This window comes from Erpetoichthys calabaricus, chromosome 3, assembly GCF_900747795.2.
Source record: "Erpetoichthys calabaricus chromosome 3, fErpCal1.3, whole genome shotgun sequence".
NCBI lineage: Eukaryota > Metazoa > Chordata > Cladistia > Polypteriformes > Polypteridae > Erpetoichthys > Erpetoichthys calabaricus.
In genome coordinates, this window is record NC_041396.2 from 166201814 (window position 1) to 166222274 (window position 20461).

A 20461-nucleotide genomic window follows, 5' to 3' on the forward strand; every position below is an offset into this window, starting at 1 on the left:
GAATCCGAGCTGTGTTTTGTTATTGGACTTCTGTGCTCATCACGGATTGTCCATAACAAACACCATGTTCAAGCATAGGGGTGTTCATATGTGCACTTGGCACCAGGACACCTTGGCCTCAGTTCAATGATAGACTTCGTGGTCGTGTCGTCAGACTTGCGGCCACATGTCTTGGACACTCGGGTGAAGAGAGGGACGGAGCTGTCAACTGATCACCACCTGGTGGTGAGTTGGCTTCGATGGTGGGGGAGGATGCCGGTCAGGCCTGGTAGGCCCAAACGTGTTGTGAGGGTCTGCTGGGAACGTCTGGCAGAGTCCCCTGTCAGAAGTAGCTTTAACTCCCACCTCCAGCAGAACTTCGACCACGTCCCGAGGGAGGTGGGGGACATTGAATCTGAATGGGCCATGTTCCGTGCCTCTATTGTTGAGGCGGCTGACCGGAGCTGAGGATTTAAGGTGATCGGTGCCTGCTGTGGCGGCAATCCCCGAACCCGTTGGTGGACACCGGTGGTGAGGGATTCCGTCAAGCTGAAGAAGGAGTCCTACAGGACCCTTTTGTCCTGTGGGACTCTGGAGGCAGCTAATAGGTACCAGCAGGCCAAGCGGAATGCGGCTTCGGTGGTTGCTGAGGCAAAAACATGGGCGTGGGAGGAGTTTGGGGAGCCATGGAGAACGACTTTCGGACGGCTTCGAGGAGATTCTGGTCCACCATTCAGCGTCTCAGAAGGGGGAAGCAGTGCAGTGTCAACACTGTATATGGTGAGGATGGTGCACTGCTGACCTCGACTTAGGACGTTGTGGGTCAGTGGGGGGGAGTACTTTGAAGACCTCCTCAATCCCACTAACATGCCTTCCAATGAGGAAGCAGAGCCTGGGGGCTCGGAGGTGGGCTCCCCCATCTCTGGTACTGAGGTCACTGAGGTGGTCAAAAAACTCCTTGGTGGCAAGGCCCCGGGGGTGGATGAGATATGCCCAGAGTTCCTCAAGGCTCTGGATGTTGTAGGACTGTCTTGGTTGACACGCCTCTGCGACATCACATGGACATCAGGGACAGTGCCTCTGGATTGGCAGACCAGGGTGGTGGTCCCCCTCTTTAAGAAGGGGGACCGGACGGTGTGTTCCAACTACAGAGGGATCACACTCATCAGCCTTCCTGGAAGAGTTTATTCGGGGGTCCTGGAGAGGAGGGTCCATCAGATAGTTGAACCTCTGATTCAGGTGGAACAGTGTGGTTTTTGTCCTGGTCGCGGAACAGTGGACCAGCTCTACACCCTTGGCAGGGTCCTGGAGGGTGCATGGGAGTTTGCCCAACCAGTCTACATGTGTTTTGTGGACATGGAAAAGGCATTCGACCGTGTCCCTCGGGGGAATCCTGTGGGCGGTGCTCCGAGAGTATGGGGTACCGGACTCCCTGATAAGGGATGTTCGGTCCCTGTACAACCGGTGTCAGAGCTAGGTTCACATTACCGGCAGTATGTCGAACCAGTTTCGAGGAAGAGCTGGACTCCGCCAGGGCTGCCCTTTGTCACTGATTCTGTTCATAGCTTTTATGGACAGAATTTGTAGGCGAAGCCAGGGCGTTGAGGAGGTCCGGTTTGGTGGGCTCAGGATTGGGTCAGTGCTTTTTGCAGATGGTGTTGTCCTGTTTGCTTCATCAGGCAGTGATCTTCAGCTCTCTCTGGATTGGTTCACAGCCGAGTGTGAAGCGGCTGGGATGGGAATCAGCATCTCCAAATCCGAGACCATGGTCCTCAGCCGTAAAAGGGTGGGAGCGAGATCATGCCCCAAGTGGAAGAGTTCAAGTATCTCGGGGTCTTGTTCATGAGTGACGGAAGAATGGAGCAGGAGATCGACAGGCAGATCAGTGCGGTGTCTGCAGTGATGCGGGCTCTGCATCGGTCTGTTGTGGTGAAAAAGGAGCTGAGCCATAAGGCAAAGCTCTCAATTTACCAGTCGATCTGCACTCCTACCCTCAACTATGGTCATGAGTTATGGGTAGTGACCGAAAGAACGAGATTGCGAATACAAGCGGCTGAAATGAGTTTCCTCCGCAGGGTGTCTGGGCTTTCCATTAACACTAAAATTACCAGAGCCTACGAAAAAACTCGTAGATCCGTCCCACCTTAAATTGCTTCGCACCTCTCCATCAGCGTCTTTTGTCCTGTAAATCTGTCGATAAGCAACAAACAGCCTGCTATCACATTCCCCACCACCGCACAGTTTTCTCAGCTCAAGTCTGTTAACCTGTGTGTCAGTTGCTTGGAGTTGTATAGAGTGAGAAGTCAAGCAAAATGACACCTTTTAGAAATACTATATCGTTATTTGGAACACATGGTCGAGGCTGCTTGCTGCTTGGGCTTATCGACACATTTAGAAGACAAAAGATGCTGATGGAGATGTGCGAAGGGATTTAAGGTGGGCTGGAATTACTAGAATTACCAGAGCTAACGAAAAAACATGTGTTAAGGATAAGGTGTTCTTAGTGTATTTCATATTATGGCTTTGAACTCTGCATACTTTCAGGCTAACAATTTCAACTCTTTTCTACTCTTGGCAAGTGGATTGCCAGATTTCCAACCTTTGGGTGAACATTACATTTCTTGACAGTTTGCTTACTCAATGATACTACAGTATTTAAATACTAAAGTACTGGCTTTAATAAAACTGTTCATTAAACTGCTCTTAAAACTCTGTGGTAGCAGACAACAGCTGATAAAGGCAAACAAAAAGTCTTGGTAATGTTCACTTTGAACCCTAGAGAACCACAAGGCTACTGCCTCAGTCTACATGCACATTCATTCAGAAATGTTATAGCCAGATAATTTGGTAATTGCATTATCACATTTGCTGATGACATCATAGCAGCTGTTTTGGTAAATCTGGATGATTAAATTGCATGTAGGAATAATGTGTGAAATCTGCAAGGCGAAGTTGCGACAAAAATTTATTATATGATTTTGGAATTACAGATGGAGTCATCCTCATCAGCTCTGACAGAGCTGGAACGGAAACATTAGTTACCCTGGCTTACAGATCTCTGACAAACTGTTTGGATTCACAAAACAAGGATTGAGATGAATACACAGACAAGGATCGTAGATTTCTGAGGTGCCTGAAGAAATGAAGAATGGGTAGCTGGTTACTCTAATTCTTACTGCTTAACCACAGCTAGTACATTGATTACTACATTACATAGCCACACAAGACGCAAGGGGCAGTTAAAAATAAAGAATCTGGTGTACAATCAAACAAAGTAGACACTATCATCCCATTAAACAAGTATAAACTGCTCTCACCTCTGTGGTGGTATACTGTACTGCAGCATCAAAGCTAAGAAAAGCAGGTTTAGAAAACAGTTCATATAACAAATGGTCCATTAACAATGAAACATTTTTATCTCCTGCTTATGGCTTATAGTATATAGCATGCTGGACTACAAAAAAAAGCTTATCTCCAAATCTAGTGCTCAGTATAAAACTATTTGCTTCATCTTTCTACACTTCTTACAATATGAAAGTTTATTAAAGAGATAAGGCCTCTTCACACTGATGCTTTACTATTTTTGAACCTTACTACAGGACTCTCACCTCATGCTCAAATTGTTTTTTGGTTTCTATTCCCTGGAAATTAATTTCTCCCTAGATTTAATTGTATGCTTTGATATTAAATGTAGACTGAACAGCTACTCGTTAAATTCTGGCTTACAAATTTTATATACTACACTATCATGTTTTGCTAGTTTTGAAAGTGTTACACAGAATCTGTCAATTTAACTTGCATTGTAACGCGGTCTCTGTAACTTTTGCCATATGTTCTTCCATTGAGAAATCTACCTTAGGATAGTTTATTTTCACTTGGTCACATACCCCCTCCACTTGTTTTACAAATTTTAAGGAGATTCTGGTTGCTTTGTTGTTACAAGTAATACTCTTTGAATTCTGTAGGTTTATTATGTAACATGTTTAATAATATCTGAAACATATACACTATGACTCTTTATCATTGTGCACCATGATTCCAAATTCTACAACCCTTTCATCTTAATTATGCATCTTCCTTTCCTTAGTCTTTTCACGTATACATTTGAAACTACTTGGATATTTCAGAAATTAATTTTTTTTCTATCAGTTAGGACCTCCTGTGAATGCCATCCATTTGCACACTTGCTATCAAAGGTCTGAAGAATTTAAACCCTGCAGGCTACAGTGAAAGTTTAAAATAGCAACAAAAGATGTTTACCTTTTTTCTTTTGAAATACAAGACACAGAACCGGGACATTTAAAGGAAGACAGAGATAGACAACTGATTCACACATAACTAAATGGAGTGGGCAGAGATCCTGTTTGGGCTGAGATAACCTGTCAACCATATATAGTCTGTTCTTTTGTGCATGAAGACTTATTTTCTAAAGAGTCTGTACAACTAGCTGTATTTGGGCTGTTAAATTAGATTATGTTTGACAAGGGATATTTGAGGTATTTGTTGAAATATTTGAGGTAATTTCCAGTTTGAGAAACACTGATGCTGAGCAATCAGGCAAAAACTTTGATCATCTCAGCAAAGTTATCAGCAAATAGCTCAGATCTTCTCTATGAAATATCTAATTTAACAGACTGAACACTGATAGCTTAGGAGGCTACTACCATGTCATTAATAGGATGCCTGAAGATTGTTTCCATACATACCAATACAGTCCTGGTTATCAACATAGTGCACTTCATTTACTCCAAGTCCTTCCCTTTGGTATAATTCTTGTTCCTGAAACATGAACAAATGTTATTAACTTAATGTGCAAAGAGTACAGTTACATATTATTTTTAAACTTATTATGCTTAATTTTCACACATACACTTAAGCATTATAAATATAATTTGCTTAACATTTACTCTCTAACAGATGAAAGCACATTCAATAAATTATATGATTATTCAGAGAATAAATCTTCTACAGTTGCACTATGAACCTACAGGACATTTAAAAAAAATGAACAAAATAAAAAGTTTTCAGGTTAGATTTCTATTGCCCTATAACCACTAACAAGCAGTGGTATTAGAATAAGAATTCCAAATAGTCACCTTTATGGCATCAAGCAAAGCACATGTCCAATGTTAGTTAAAAATCCATACCTCTTTAAGAATTCTCTCATTGAAGAATTGTTGCAGTTTTTCATTGCAGTAATTGATGCAGAACTGCTCAAAACTGTTATGTTCAAAATATTCTAGATAAAAAATATGTAATATTACTTCATAAACATGACAACAAAAAATTAACATTTCACAAAACACACTTCCATCAATACCATACTCTTATTCAATCCTTATGCTAATTGAAAGAGCTTAAGACATCAGGAAATGGACCTAAAAAAACCCAGGAGAAGATGGCCATCCAAAGAAGGGCCCATCAAGTATACATTTACAATGGAACTACTCAGAGCTGCCAATTACCTTAGCAGCATGTTTTTGAAGTGTAGGAAGAAAACTAATATTTTGGAGGAATTTCAAGAGAACACAGGATTAAATTGAATATTCCCCCAAAAAAACCCTGAAACAGGAATGCCACACTGCAATGAACACAATGAACAATTATGAAGCTGTAAAGAAAATTAGGGATGCACCGATACCGAAACGGGTATCTGGTATCGGCCTCGATACCACATTTTCTGAAGTACTCGTACTCGTTAAAAGTCCCCCGATACCGGGGACCGATACCACGGTCTGAGAAATGTCTATGTTTGAGCGGCGTGTAAGGGGTTAATCACAGGCGCCGAGTGCCCGCCCCCAGGCCCCGGCTGCAGCTCAGAGCGGGGAGAAGGCGAGGCGAGACATGTCAGCCGTGTGGAACTATTTCAAAGTGAATGAAGACGACAAAACAAAGGCGGACTGCAAATTGTGCTCAGCGAAATTGTCCAGAGGAGGCTCAAAAGGCAGCGCATTTAACACAAGTAATTTAATCAAGCACCTAAAATCCCAACACGACAACGAGTACAAAGAGTTTACCCACGCTTCTAAACCAACACAACCCACGCTGCAGCAAACTCTTGCAAGACGAGAGAAAATGTCCAGAGACAATCCACGTGCTGTGAAAATAACACAGGCAATTATCGAGTACATTGCATTGAGTGACCAGCCACTCTCGGAGGTAGAAAATGTGGGATTCCTGCGTCTCCTCCATGTTCTGGAGCCCAGATATGATGTCCCAAGCCGCCGCTACATGACTGACACGGAGCTGCCTAAACTACACGACTCCGTGAAAAAACATATCCACAGCCTACTGCAAGCCTCCTCTGCGTTTAGTTTCACCACGGATATTTGGACAAGCAGTGTTAGCCCCGTGTCGCTAACTAGCCTAATCTCCCAGTGGATAGACGAGAGTTTCTTGTTTTTTTTGTTAAATTATATAACTAAAGCTGTTACCTGTAAATTTAAATCATGTTTTTATTAAGTACTCGGTATCGGCAAGTACTTGGTATCGGCGAGTACTGAAATGCAAGCACTCGTACTCGTTTTACAAAAAAGTGGTATCGGTGCATCCCTAAAGAAAATGAGCCAAAGACATAGGTTTTTGTATAGATTCATGCCCAACATGTAAGATCCTCAAGTATATTACACCAGATTGTAAGAGTTTAATTTCTCTTGTAGGGACTATAGCTTAAATGTTAGAAGATTAAAATAATTTCATCTGATAACCATTTGAATTTAAGGAAAAGCAGGACTCAGACACAAATTTACTTGAGTGCAGTTGCATACACCTGACTTAAATAAGGTAGAGAGCTTGGGCATTTTTTTAAAAATTGCGCTAGCTTGGCAAAATTAGCTCTACCATATATATAGTAAGTGCAGAGGAAAGAGATATGACCAACCACAAAGAAGCCTGGGAGTTACATATTTAGGATACCATCTGAAATCGGGGAAAACAATCTTCGGTGTTGAGTGACTACCTCATAGAATTACTAATTAGTGATCAAGGACAAGATGCATGTCTGGAACTCAGCCCTAAATTGGTGCTGCCAGGGCAAACTGGTCACGTGAAGAGCTGCCCAGACTCAAACTCCCACGATACTGTTTGCTTTGCAATTTAGTATGCACAGATGCTGGCTGACTCTAAGGGGAACAGCAGTAAAATTCAAACCCCTCTTGAGATTGATAAAGAAAGGAATCTGACAGATTTAAGCATCCCAAGGCAATGACCAGACTGGAAGGTTGACCATTCTAAATGATGGAACCATGCAATCGCTGGCAGTGAAGTGGAAACATTAGTCCAGCCAATTGCACAGTGCCGTACAAACGCTGAAAGCAACCACCAAAGTACTGTTGGAAGGATAACTGTCTACTTGCTAAGGCTAAAAACAGAAGTCCTGCCCAACATTGATTTGGCTGTACAAGTAAGCAAATCCAGTGCAGTAAATAATAAAGGAAAGCAGCACAAAGACATTCCTGATATATGTGAGGAGAACCAAGTAGTATTAATTCCAACAGCGGTACTAACCAAGAGGTTACCCATGACTGCATCCAAAGCTGGGGAGATGACAAACCAGATTATAGAGGTCAGAATGATGATAGAAATAAGAGGAAAAACATAAGGAAGTATTCAGCAACCTCTGTTGCGTGCTGGACACTGTGACACCCCCACAGGACTTGCCTCGCTGCCTTCAGGTTCTTAGCTCAGAAGGGGAGAATGCTATAGATTGATGGGAATCCTGCTGAAGGTGGACACTGTTCCCAGCAGGGACAGCTGGCCAGTTTTTTTACCCCGTGGGGGAATCTAGGTCAGGATGGTTAACATTTCTTTTCTGAGTTGGGAAGCAAGGGAAAGTGAAAGGCACTGGGAGACTGCCTCCTGTGCTCACATTGCTTTTCCATATACTAGGGGGGCAGCACTCCTTCTGGTGAGTCCCTGTTTGGATACCTGCATGGCAGCATAGGAGATGTGGTTCTGTAGGGCTACTATGTCGGGTTCTATGGGTGCTGCCAAGGGGAGCAATTGGGAGGTGAGTACATTGTCTTGAGGTGGTTCTAGCTAAATCGAAAGAGCTTCCCAGAGGCAGTGATTAGGAACTAGAATTACTCCCTGGTTAGGTTCAAAAGGGAGTAGTCAACAGAGCCCACAGAGTTCGAAATTGGGAGGATGTAGACAAAGCTTGCCTGGGAGGTGTGGAGAAGGAATTATGATTGTACGGATTTTAAGGAAAACAAAAGTGTGGGAGGTATTTTATTTAAATAAAAATATGCAAGAATCCAGACTGAAGTCTCAGTAATTATGCCTGAGGTTTGGGGGCAAGTGACACCCCCTAGTAGTCACAATTTCTCAAAAACTACTGAAGCAAAAATATTCCTGGTGTCATGACTAAACCGTGCTGACTGTAAAAATCCCAGATAAATGAAACAATTTTCTACTGGACTTGAGTTCAGGGTAGGTATGTCATAAACTGCTAGTTCTAAAATGTTCTGTCTTTGCTAAGATGTAGTCATGTGAAAATAAAATATAATTTTCTACAGACACGCACACACACACACACAGAGACACATACAGATGCTATCAAAAATCAGGTATTCACAATCTTTTAAATCAGCATCTTAACACGGTAACAATTATTTGGTCCCACCATAAAACTTCCATTTAAATGGAAGTAAAAAGAGTGAGGAATTAAAGAGAAAATTGTCTCATTAATATTGCTTTACAGGAGAAGAAATACCCATTATAAACAACAATACATCTTCTATAGCTTCTATCTAACAAAGGACACACAAAGATTTTACTAGTATTTGTTTGTAACTTTTATATAATAGGTTCATTACCTTCACTGATAACAGTTTTCCACTAGTACATCTTAAGAACATTTTTTATTGATTTCCTCATCTATACTTTAGGTCTTCCTGGAATATGTATGTAATGAAAATATTTTACTATAAACTATTAAGAATGCATCATTGTACAGTGGAACCTCGGGTCACGAACGTCTCGGAACATGCACAAATCAGGTTACGACCAAACAGTTCACCAAACTTTTGCATCTGTTCATGACCACACATTCGGGTGACAAACAAGCCAGTTTCCCTTCCGGTTTGTACGCGCTGATGAATTCCGCACGTGTTCAGTCTCTCCCTGTGCATTCGCTGTGAACTCTTTGTGCTCTATTTCGTTATCCCTTCCGGTTCGTATGCGCCAGTGATTTACGCACGTGTTCAGTCTCTCTCTGTACAGTACATTGTTCTCGGTCAGACGTGCATCGTGCAGAGGGACTTTGTGGTATAGTGGGTCCACAGCTCACGTCAAGAGGCCAGTTTTAAATAAATAATCGTCGCGCTTGCAGCTTAGCGAGGGGGCGTGGTGGTTGATTGCTACAGCAAAGAATGCACCGGGCTTGTTTTTAAAGAGACTGCTTCGAGCATTGTTTTAACCTCGTTGTATTTAATGAAGACTTTTTTCTATTGGAGCGAGCGAGCGAGCATGTGCTCGCAGGCAGGCAGCTAGACAGTGAGCTCAAGCAGGGGTGTTTTGGCCGACACTCGGTGGGGCAGAAGGAAGCGGACGCTCCAGCTGAGTGATCAAGGAGCTGGAGTGACCAGAAGAAGGATGGCTGGCCGCGTAAGGCCAAGAAGGCAGTTAAAGAATGCACTGGGCTTGTTTTTAAAGAGACTGCTTCGAGCATTGTTTTAACCTCGTATTTAATGAAGACTTTTTTCTATTGGATTTTAACCTCCACTTCACTTTTGTTTTTATGGGATCATTTATTTATTGAAGGATTCTGAAAGCACTGCACTTTATTTAATTTGGACTTTGTTTTTGATTGTTGTTTTGTTGATTTTAATAAAAGCACTTGGCACTTTTTGCACCATCCGATTGCTCCATTGTAGGGCTTCACTGTCGTGCTCATTGGTAACATTGCCAACGGTGACGGGTTTAAGGGCTCCCGGAAGCGAGATGGGAGCATGCAGCGAACCTGCATTGTCACAGACTTTATCTCAAAACTGTAATCTCCTCTCCACCCAGTTCCTCCTCACTTCCTTCATGCCAAAACTCGACTCATGCAAGGTTAGTTTTCTTGGTTGTTTATGGTTAGTTTTTGTATAAATTACAAATTTTTCAAATGTTCATTTTTTTCCCTGTGCTTAAAACTCGATCGGTTCATAAGGCTATAGCGTGAACTCTTGCGATGTTAGTTTTCTCTGTTCAAAGTTTTCTCAGTGTTATTCAATGATTTTACATTTAGTTTACTATTATACTGTGCATTCTATGGTATAATTAACTATTTTTGTGCTTAAAAATCTTTAAAAAATATATATTTACATACAGCTTGTATAGTCTGGAATGGATTAATTCTATTTACATACAATCCTATGAGGGAAATTACTTCGGGTCACGACCAAATCGTTTTGGAACAAATTACGGTCGTGAACCGAGGTTCCACTGTATTTTGTGGCATGGTGTAAATCATAGGTATTGCATAACAATGATATTCAAAGATACTGGAAGGACTAGCTAATGATTACTAAATTAAGTAACACAATTTGTAAAATTACTAAAGTACTTCGTATGTACGGGTGGCACGGTGGCGCAGTGGTAGCGCTGCTGCCTCGCAGTAAGGAGACCTGGGTTTGCTTCCCGGGTCCTCCCTGCGTGGAATTTGCATATTCTCCCCGTGTCTGCGTGGGTTTCCTCTGGGTGCTCCGGTTTCCTCCCACAGTCCAAGGACATGCAGGTTAGGTGCATTGGCGATCCTAAATTGTCCCTATGTGGGGGGACTGGCACCCTGCCCGGGGTTTGTTCCTGCCTTGCGCCCTGTGTTGGCTGGGATTAGCTCCAGCAGACCCCCGTGACCCTGTGTAAGGATATAGCGGATTGGACAATGACTGACTTACTGACTTTATAAGTGAAATATGTGAAGTATTCTGTAACAAGAGTGACAAATTCATTTCATGTAAAAATAAAACATGCAAATTAGCCAAGATCATTCTGATTCCTTTCGGTCTCTTTTATAGTACAATGCACCTTTCCCATAAGCAAAAATGCTATAAGATTAAAGAAGCAATTAATAGTAATGTATTTTGCAAATAAGTCAATTAATAAAAATGGAATGTAGCTTGAACTTACCAAACCCCGCAATGTCTAAAACTCCAATGAAGCAAGATGATGTCTCAAATGGAAAGCACTGGTTCACTCTTTTTACCACATGATCAAACAACCGGCTGTACACAGCTTTAGCCAAAGCATCACGTGCATTATTTGCCTGTTCCACTTTCAGGGGTACCCTGCAAAACAAAGCAAAAACTCCAACTAAGAATTATTCAATAAAGCATAATCATTACAAAAAATAAAACTAGAAGTGTTCTAGTCCATATATCAATTTATGACATTCAAATAAAAACCATACTTTTCACAGATCTTACTCGGAAAATGAATAAAAGCAAGATATTAAACATATATATTACTAAGTTTCATAATGCTATTAGACTGAAAATAATACTGAACTAGGTCTGAAAACTCATCTTCCATATCTTATATTTTAGAGGCAATGTTTTTATATTTAATTGTGCTAAAACTGACGCTTCAGTACCAGTACTTCAGTACAACGCTATGCGTCAGCTCTTAACATCAGTTAACTGCAATGCACATGTTGTTCTTTTTTTATTCTTGCTGATACCATTACCCACTAATGCTGTGCTGTGATATACAATGAAATTGTAAATATTTTTATTTTACCCCATTATAGAGTGTTGCTTTTAAATTGCATGCATTACTACAATGGTAATTTTGAAATATTTTATTTACAAGAAAGATTGACTGATCAAAATTATTGAATTGCACATTTAATTTATTTTTGATGTTGATCATGGACATTTCAGACAGTTCAAAAATTTTTTTATCATAGTTATTTTATGTTTTGTGGAGTTTTTTGGAGTTTTAAAGTTCCAAACATTTCTGTGGCAAAAAATGAAGCAATACTTTAAGATATTTGAATGCCGTTAAAGAAGAAAAACTAACATAGTAATAGACCACTTTGCAGGCACAAAGTTCAGTGCTTAATTCAACAAATATAACAAACTGGTGACAATGACATAATGCATAAACTGAGTCGAAGTAATTAACTGAAACAGAAACAGCTATGTAGAGGGAATGAAATGGGGAAAGAGATAGCCATACTGAAAAGAGGACAATGTGGTAGATATGGTGGTTTAAGCTGCAAATCGTGCATCATGTCAAAAGTGAGAATATAGACAAGACACAAGGTGGTCATTCTTTCATCATCAACATCTCAAAGCAAAAAATTCATAGCAAACAGGAGCTTCCATATGTGCTGCACAAGCTCTTGTGTGGAAGTACAAACAAATGGACAAGGACTGTAAACGCACTGGTTGGCCAGGGAAACTGAATGCAGCAAATGAGAAATCAAGATTATTTCTTTTCAAAATCAGAAGATGCACAGAACCACTATCAGCTCAGAACTGGCAGAAAGCAGTGGGATCCTGGTACACCAATATATACTCCAGAAATGTCTTATTATAAGTAGTCTTCTTGGTGACCAAACAGCCATTCCTCTAAGGAGGAAAGAAAATCAAACAACTTATCTATACACAAAAATACAGGACTGGGGTGCAGAAATATGGCAGCAGGTGCTCACACAAAAACTTGACAGAAGGTACTTAGTCCACCAAAGGGCTGAAGAATAGTACATGGGTGAATGCCTGCAGGCAACAATGAAATGCTGTGTAGGCTCTCTGTATGTTTGGGGCTGCATTTCCACAAACAGTGTTGGTGATATAATCGAAATTGATGCCTCCCTCATTGATGATAAGAGCAGGCAGATTCTTATCCATCATGTAGTACAATCAGGGATGCGTCTGATCAATCCCAGTGTCATTCTGCAGCATGAAAACTGCCCCAAGCACATGGCCAAAATCATAAGAAAACTAGCTACAGAAAAAAGAGTGGTGTTTAAGATTTATGTTTAAATATTTATTTGGAACTGGTTTTGAATGCATAGAATGGCCATCAGCATCATATTCACTTCATAATATGAAAAGATTGCTGAACTTGTTTAAATGTTACCTATGCAAGAAGAATTAAATATAGCATATATATAGGTGCTGGTCATAAAATTAGAATATCATGACAAAGTTGATTTATTTCAGTAATTCCATTCAAAAAGTGAAACTTGTATATTAGATTCATTCATTACACACAGACTGATGTATTTCAAATGTTTATTTCTTTTAATGTTGATGATTATAACTGACAACTAATGAAAGTCCCAAATTCAGTATCTCGGAAAATTAGAATATTGTGAAAAGGTTCAATATTGAAGACACCTGGTGCCACACTCTAATCATCTAATTAACTCAAAACACCTGCAAAAGCCTTTAAATGGTCTCTCAGTCTAGTTCTGTAGGCTACACAATCATGGGGAAGACTGCTGACTTGACAAGGAGGGCAAGACACAAAAGGTCATTGCTAAAGAGGCTGGCTGTTCACAGAGCTCTGTGTCCAAGCACATTAATAGAGAGGCGAAGGGAAGGACAAGATGTGGTAGAAAAAAGTGTACAAGCAATAGGGATAACCGCACCCTGGAGAGGATTGTGAAACAAAACCCATTCAAAAATGTGGGGGAGATTCACAAAGAGTGGACTGCAGCTGGAGTCAGTGCTTCAAGAACCACCGCGCACAGACGTATGCAAGACATGGGTTTCAGCTGTCGCATTCCTTGTGTCAAGCCACTCTTGAACAAGAGACAGCGTCAGAAGCGTCTCGCCTTTGGACTGCTGCTGAGTGGTCCAAAGTTATGTTCTCTGATGAAAGTAAATTTTCCATTTCCTTTGGAAATCAAGGTCCCAGAGTCTGGAGGAAGAGAGGAGAGGCACAGAATCCACGCTGCGTGAGGTCCAGTGTAAAGTTTCCACAGTCAGTGATGGTTTGGGGTGCCATGTCATCTGCTGGTGTTGGTTCATTGTGTTTTCTGAGGTCCAAGGTCAACGCAGCCATCTACCAGGAAGTTTTAGAGCACTTCATGCTTCCTGCTGCTGACAAACTTTATGGAGATGCAGATTTCATTTTCCAACAGGACCTGGCACCTGTACACAGTGCCAAAGCTACCAGTACCTGGTTTAAGGACCATGGTATCCCTGTTCTTGATTGGCCAGCAAACTCGCCTGACCTTAACCCTATAGAAAATCTATGGGGTATTGTGAAGAGGAAGATGCAATACACCAGACCCAACAATTCAGAAGAGCTGAAGGTCACTATCAGAGCAACATGGGCTCTTATAACACCTGAGCAGTGCCACAGACTGATCGACTCCATGCCACGCTGCATTGCTGCAGTAATCCAAGCCAAAGGAGCCCCAACTAAATATTGACTGCTGTACATGCTCATACTTTTCATGTCCATACCTTTCAGTTGGCCAACATTTCTAAAAATCCTATTTTTGCATTGGTCTTAATTGATATTCTAATTTTTCGAGATACTGAATTTGGGACTTTCATTAGTTGTCAGTTATAATCATCAACATTAAAAGAAATAAACATTTGGAAAACATCAGTCTGTGTGTAATGAATGAATCTAATATACAAGTTTCACTTTTTGAATGGAATTACTGAAATAAATCAACTTTGTCATGATATTCTAATTTTATGACCAGGACCTGTATATAACCTATTTTGTGTAAATATGCTGATGAGTCAAGTATTTTATTACACTATTAAAATAATCTCTTGATTTCTTTACTGTCTAGTCATGCATACTTATAAGAAAAAACAACCAAGATGAATAAATTGTATTTTTATCTAAAAAAGACAAAAAGACACATTACAACAAGCACAATGCTTTTTCTTGTGATATGTTTAGTGGTTGGATGGCTTACATGACGTCTTACTGCCTACCTAGCGTAACCACATCCAACACCCAAAGTCTCAGTGATGTAAAATGCAGGAATCACTGTTACACTGAACCAACCACAAGAAATAAATTATAGTACGTAGCATACAGCTACGCACTTCTACTGTGTGCTGGGATTGCATGTTAGGGAGATAAAAATATTACTACTTATTACTTTAATTTTCTTAATCCCTGATTTCTTTAATTGAAAGTCACAAGACACTATACACAGACTGTGTCACAGATAATAAAACTTACATAATATTCTCAAATCTTCTTAATCCAATTTGGGATGCTGAAGAAAATAAGCTTATCCCAACAACACAGGGAGCAAAGCAGAATCCGGCCTTAAAAAGGTCACCAGAGCATTTCAGGGCAATAAATATTTTAAACATTTTAGTTTCCAGCATCATTTATGTATTACTTTTGTTAGCCCTTTTAAGTTTGGTCTAATTCTCCATCACTCATTAACCACCACCTCTTCCTTCCCAGATGAGGTATCAAAAACTGAATATTCATTCATTCCCATTTTTATCAGAACAGCATTGTAGGATGCCAGGACAAATCTCAAAAGTAACAGACAGAAAGTAAGAACCAGCCTCAAAAAGAACACACTCCTACATATGCCACTACATGTCTGAAGACAGAGAAAACTTATTCACTGGAGAAGGTCATCTTGACTTGTCATTTCTGAAAATATTTTTCTTCCCTCTCAACAGGAATGTTTATTATACAAACCAATTAAAGAGAAATAGCAGCATTGTTAACTTCTATTATCATAATATCAAGGGAAACTACTGGAATGACTCAGCATTTTTATGTTCTGTAGAACCACAACATATACATGTAAAGCAAAGGATTTCACTTCAATTATTTCACAATATTTTGCAAATTATACTACAAGACGTTTTCAAAGTGTAAGGATGCCAGATGCCATCAAGAAAGGGATATACTATATTTCATATTCCTAGCAAAAGACATATTAATTTAGAAAGATAATCTAGAACATTTCAGCTTTTTCTGTAGATGGTCAACTTTATTATTATTAGCTTATTCAACTTTGAAATTCATTGACAAAGACTATGGTAAAATTTGGTGAAATCTTTCGGGGTAGGTGAATAACTGTCATAAACATTGCCCTAATTCTTATTTTTTAACTATGTAAACTTTGATGTGTAACAACTTTTGGTCTGTCCCCTAAATTCACAAAAAAATTTCTCTTTAGTGATAGCACAGAAGATCACTCAATTGAAGAGTTTACAGTCAAATTAGAGTTTACAGCCAGAACCTGCATTTAACTCAACAGCAAAATTTTGATCCCATCAAGTAGAATAAGAAGGGTCAAATGTGCTAGGGTTCAACAGGTTAAAATATGATTGAATGTAAATGCAATTTTCAGATGGTTTCAGCTTAAAACAACACAATGATTAACAAAACATTGGCTCAGATAAAAACTTGACAAGGGGAACTATATATACAGTAATTGCACTAAAAAAGTTTTGGCTCTTAGCTAATCCAGGGGTTCCCAAACTTTTCAGCTCACGACCCCCAAAATAACCGTGCCAGTGACTCGTGACCCCCACTATCCTCGGAAGTGGTTAAAATATAGAAATGTTGCACGCAACGGTGCACATGCGCCAATAGGCCTATCCAAACATGAGCATGACAACACGAAAGAACACAATGGTCTAACAACCATATAATTTTTTTTAATAGTAATTTACTCATTTGTTTAATTTCAACAAAATATCCTATCCAAACAAGAGCATGACAACAAAAAAGAACATAACGCTCTAACAACCATATAACTTTTTAAAAAATTGTTATTTACTCATTCATTTAATTTCAACAAAACACCTCACCTAATGAGATGGGTGGATTAATTAATTTCTAAAAAGTTTTAAAAAAGTATTTGATTTCTTGGAAATCATCTCGCGACCCCCCCCCCCCCCCCCCCCCCCAATGTCTCACGACCCCCCAGAGGGTCGCGACCCCTACTTTGGGAACCACTGAGCTAATCTACCAGGGCTCATTGAAAAATTAATCTAGTAACCTATTCACCATTTCCCACTATTGTGAGGTCCACTAGTTAGTAAACATGGTCCAAAAATGCACTCTGGCTTTGTTTGAAACAGAAGAAATTTTATATACTGCATGTGTCAGCTGTGAAAATATTTTTTCACTTAAACAGAATGGACTCACAGATAGCTAACATTATACTAGAGGCAGTAGTTCAGAAAATGTATGAGTGGATGAAAAATGCATTGCAAAATAAAATCTATAAATTTCCTAACGTAATGTGAGGATTTATTTAAAAACCCTATACATCCGGTAAAAAACTTTGAAATGGATAGAATGCACTAAAGTGTTTTAAAGAGATTCTGATTATAGTGAAACATAAATAATTAACAACTGTGTGGAGTTTGCATTTTCCTTGCATGTATGTTTATTTTTGGTTCCCTCACATGTTAAGTTAACTAATGAGTTTTAATTTTCCCAATGTGAATTTAAGGCTGTGTGAGTTAGCTCAAAGTAGACTGGCAACCTGATTAGGAATTGTTCATGCATTGTGCCCAGTGTAACCCTGAAATTAACTAATGTACTGTAGAGTATCTATCTATCTATCTAGATTCAGAATGTTATTATCAAAAATATCCAAAAAGTTGTAGTTTCCCATTATTCACCAACAATATGTACTCATATTAAGAGTGTAAATGCATTAAGAATGTATACACCGAGATGCATTTCTCAAACTAATACCCTAAAGTAACTTCTAGTTCATTTTAAAGCATGAATGTATGCCTGGTTTAAAATTAAAAAGTATACTGTTTATTTTGAAACTGGCATAATTTCTAGATTACAAACAAAATCCAACTGAATTATGATTAGTCACCTAAGGAGCATTTATTTGATAGGCTGCAAAATGCTATTTTGTTTTGGAGAATCACTGCTTTACAGAAACCTTAATATTTGGAAAGAGGACTTAAAAACATGCATCTACATTTATAGTTCAAGTTCATTTAAATGTCTAGGTAACTTACATAAACCAGAAAGCAAGTATAGTATTAGACTATTCATATTACTTTTATATTCATCAGTAATTTGCATTAAAAACTTTTTCCAATTCCAATTCACATATGAGGAGGAATGTGGACTGCTGAGCATTTCTTAAGTCTCTTTTCATAATTTTTAAAATTCAAGAACATAACACAATACTTGATAGATAGATAGATAGATAGATAGATAGATAGATAGATAGATAGATAGATAGATAGATAGATAGATAGATAGATAGATAGATAGATAGATACTTTATTAATCCCAAGGGGAAATTAATATGAACATATTAAAACAGCTGACTGATTAACAGACAAAATGTGGATTTTGGCATAGGAACACTGTGTATACCATAATGAATAGAGCTCAGAAAGCACTATTTTCAGATTGCTTGCTCTCCTACCGGGTGAGTCAGAGAGCATGTTAAAGCACTATCATGCAAGATTTAGCACAAGCTGATAAAATGTTCTTCCAGTTTAGAAAAAAAAGGCTGAAGTATACTAGAAAAAGAAAAAAAAAAAAAAACCAACCTGGAGAACACTGTAAAGAAAACAAGTATTCTTTTTAAAATTATAGTATAATTAATATAGCACCTACTTTTAAATGTAAACATAATGGTAATATATTTCTTATTACTATAAAAAGAAACAGTTGAACTGTGTTGATATTGTTGGCTAATATCCTGTAAAGGTAATTTTTCTTACTTAATAACTGTGCCTTTAGTGCCCCCTGCTGTCGTCAACATTACTCTTGTTGTCAGACTGACTCGCAAGTCCTCTTCACAAAGGCCAAGTAGCTCTGCACAGTTTTCTACAGCTTGACTGGATTTTTTCTTTAGGATACAGCCACCTGCAATATTTTAGATTGCAAATGAATTTCATAAGAACATCTGCAAAACATTTTTAGCTATGTTTAGCATACATTCTTCTTATCATACTCATCACATCTCATTTTCAATCAGACTTTTGAAAGATTAGAACTTTGAAAAAATGAAAAATGTGGCACTTGCCTTAATTAAGTTAAATCATTCAAGTTTTACTGTATTGTGACAAATGCACAGCAAGTACCTTGAAAGAGATAGGTTCAAAGATAATTTTCTTTTGGTTAAAGAAATTTAAAGACTTTTTTTTATAGGACAGAGTTAATGACACTATGATGAATAGTTTGATAAATACAGTACTTTGATCAAATATTACATATGACATCGTTTTAAAGTAAGCTCTCTCTTTTTATTCAATGGGCATTTTTGGTTTTTCAAGTCAATAGTTATTTCTTTTAAGGAAAATATGTACAGAGGTTAGACAAAGCAATTTTTCTAACCTGATGTACTGCCAGCTTCTTCAAAGTCAATATTACCCAGATGAAGGACTCCAGCAACAACTCTGAAGAGATCCAACTTTTCAACATCATTCAGGCCTATTTTTTTCATGGCTATACACATCCTGTTGAAATCACATTGATCATCTAACAATGGGTCTTTCAATGAACCTCCTTTTAAATGCTAAAAGATTTCAAGACAAAAACAAATTTGTTATTTGACTAACAGTGGTAAGGTATCAACATAAATACAACATGTAAAAAGCTTATCTCTATTAAAATAAACATCTCTGGAATTCACTTTTACGTCTCTTGTTTGGATTAACAAAGATAGATATCTTTCAAACTGACAAACTGTATAATTCAAACCCATCATTTTCTTTCTTGGAAAATTTATGTTAATTCAGTTAAACAATGGTTGTGGCTAGTAAATTGATGAAATTGGTATAAAAGATAACTATAGTAAAGAAGTAAGATGTTTTGCTCATTATATAATTTAGTAATAAGAAGAAAAGTGATTTCATATTAACTCAAGGTATAAATTCATTCTCAAATAGTTTTCCTACATTGTATATGTCTGTCAAATGTAGCACTTCACGAATAGGCAAAGATTTCCTAATAAATTTAAGATTATGAATTCAAGCGCTCTTCCATATAACAAACATGTTAACATGCCAGGCATGTTATCTCAGTGTCTTCTTATTCTGTTTTAATAATGAATGATATTAAATGATTTAAATAAATTGTTCTTACATTAAACACAAAAAATTGTATCATGCATGTGAAAAAAACATTTTTTACTTATGGTTTTATGGCAAAATGTGTAAAAGTAGCTTTAAAACAACACAGTTTTTCTACTTTGTCAACACTACCAATGCATTTAAAAAAAAAGAGAAATGCATATTTAGCAGAAAGTGACATGGATAGTAACAAAAATGATGTGTTCTGAAAAAGCACAGATGATATACTCAATGGGCATTGAAGGCATTTTTGTGAATGAGTGCTGAAAAGATTCATTAATATCCATCCATCCATTTTCCAACCCGCTGAATCCGAACACACTAGGGCCAATTTAGAATCGCCAATCCACCTAACCTGCATGTCTTTGGACTGTGGGAGGAAACCGGAGCGCCCGGAGGAAACCCACGCAGACACGGGGAGAACATGCAAACTCCACGCAGGGAGGACCCGGGAAGCGAACCCAGGTCCCCAGATCTCC

General features: G+C 38.8%; 1 protein-coding gene across 5 annotated transcripts in view; it reads right to left on the reverse strand.

The window, feature by feature from the left end:
• The window catches only part of myo6a (myosin VIa), a 257094-nt gene that overhangs the window by 69677 nt on the left and 166956 nt on the right, over positions 1 to 20461 (reverse strand). For all 5 annotated transcript variants that reach the window (XM_051925546.1, XM_051925547.1, XM_028797486.2 and 2 more), the window contains exons 11-15: positions 19246 to 19426; positions 18630 to 18774; positions 11092 to 11249; positions 5127 to 5218; positions 4686 to 4758 (exon numbers count right to left, since the gene is read on the reverse strand). In XM_051925546.1, the coding sequence (XP_051781506.1) occupies positions 4686 to 4758; positions 5127 to 5218; positions 11092 to 11249; positions 18630 to 18774; positions 19246 to 19426 (649 nt within the window). The remainder of the gene's footprint in view (positions 1 to 4685; positions 4759 to 5126; positions 5219 to 11091; positions 11250 to 18629; positions 18775 to 19245; positions 19427 to 20461) is intronic.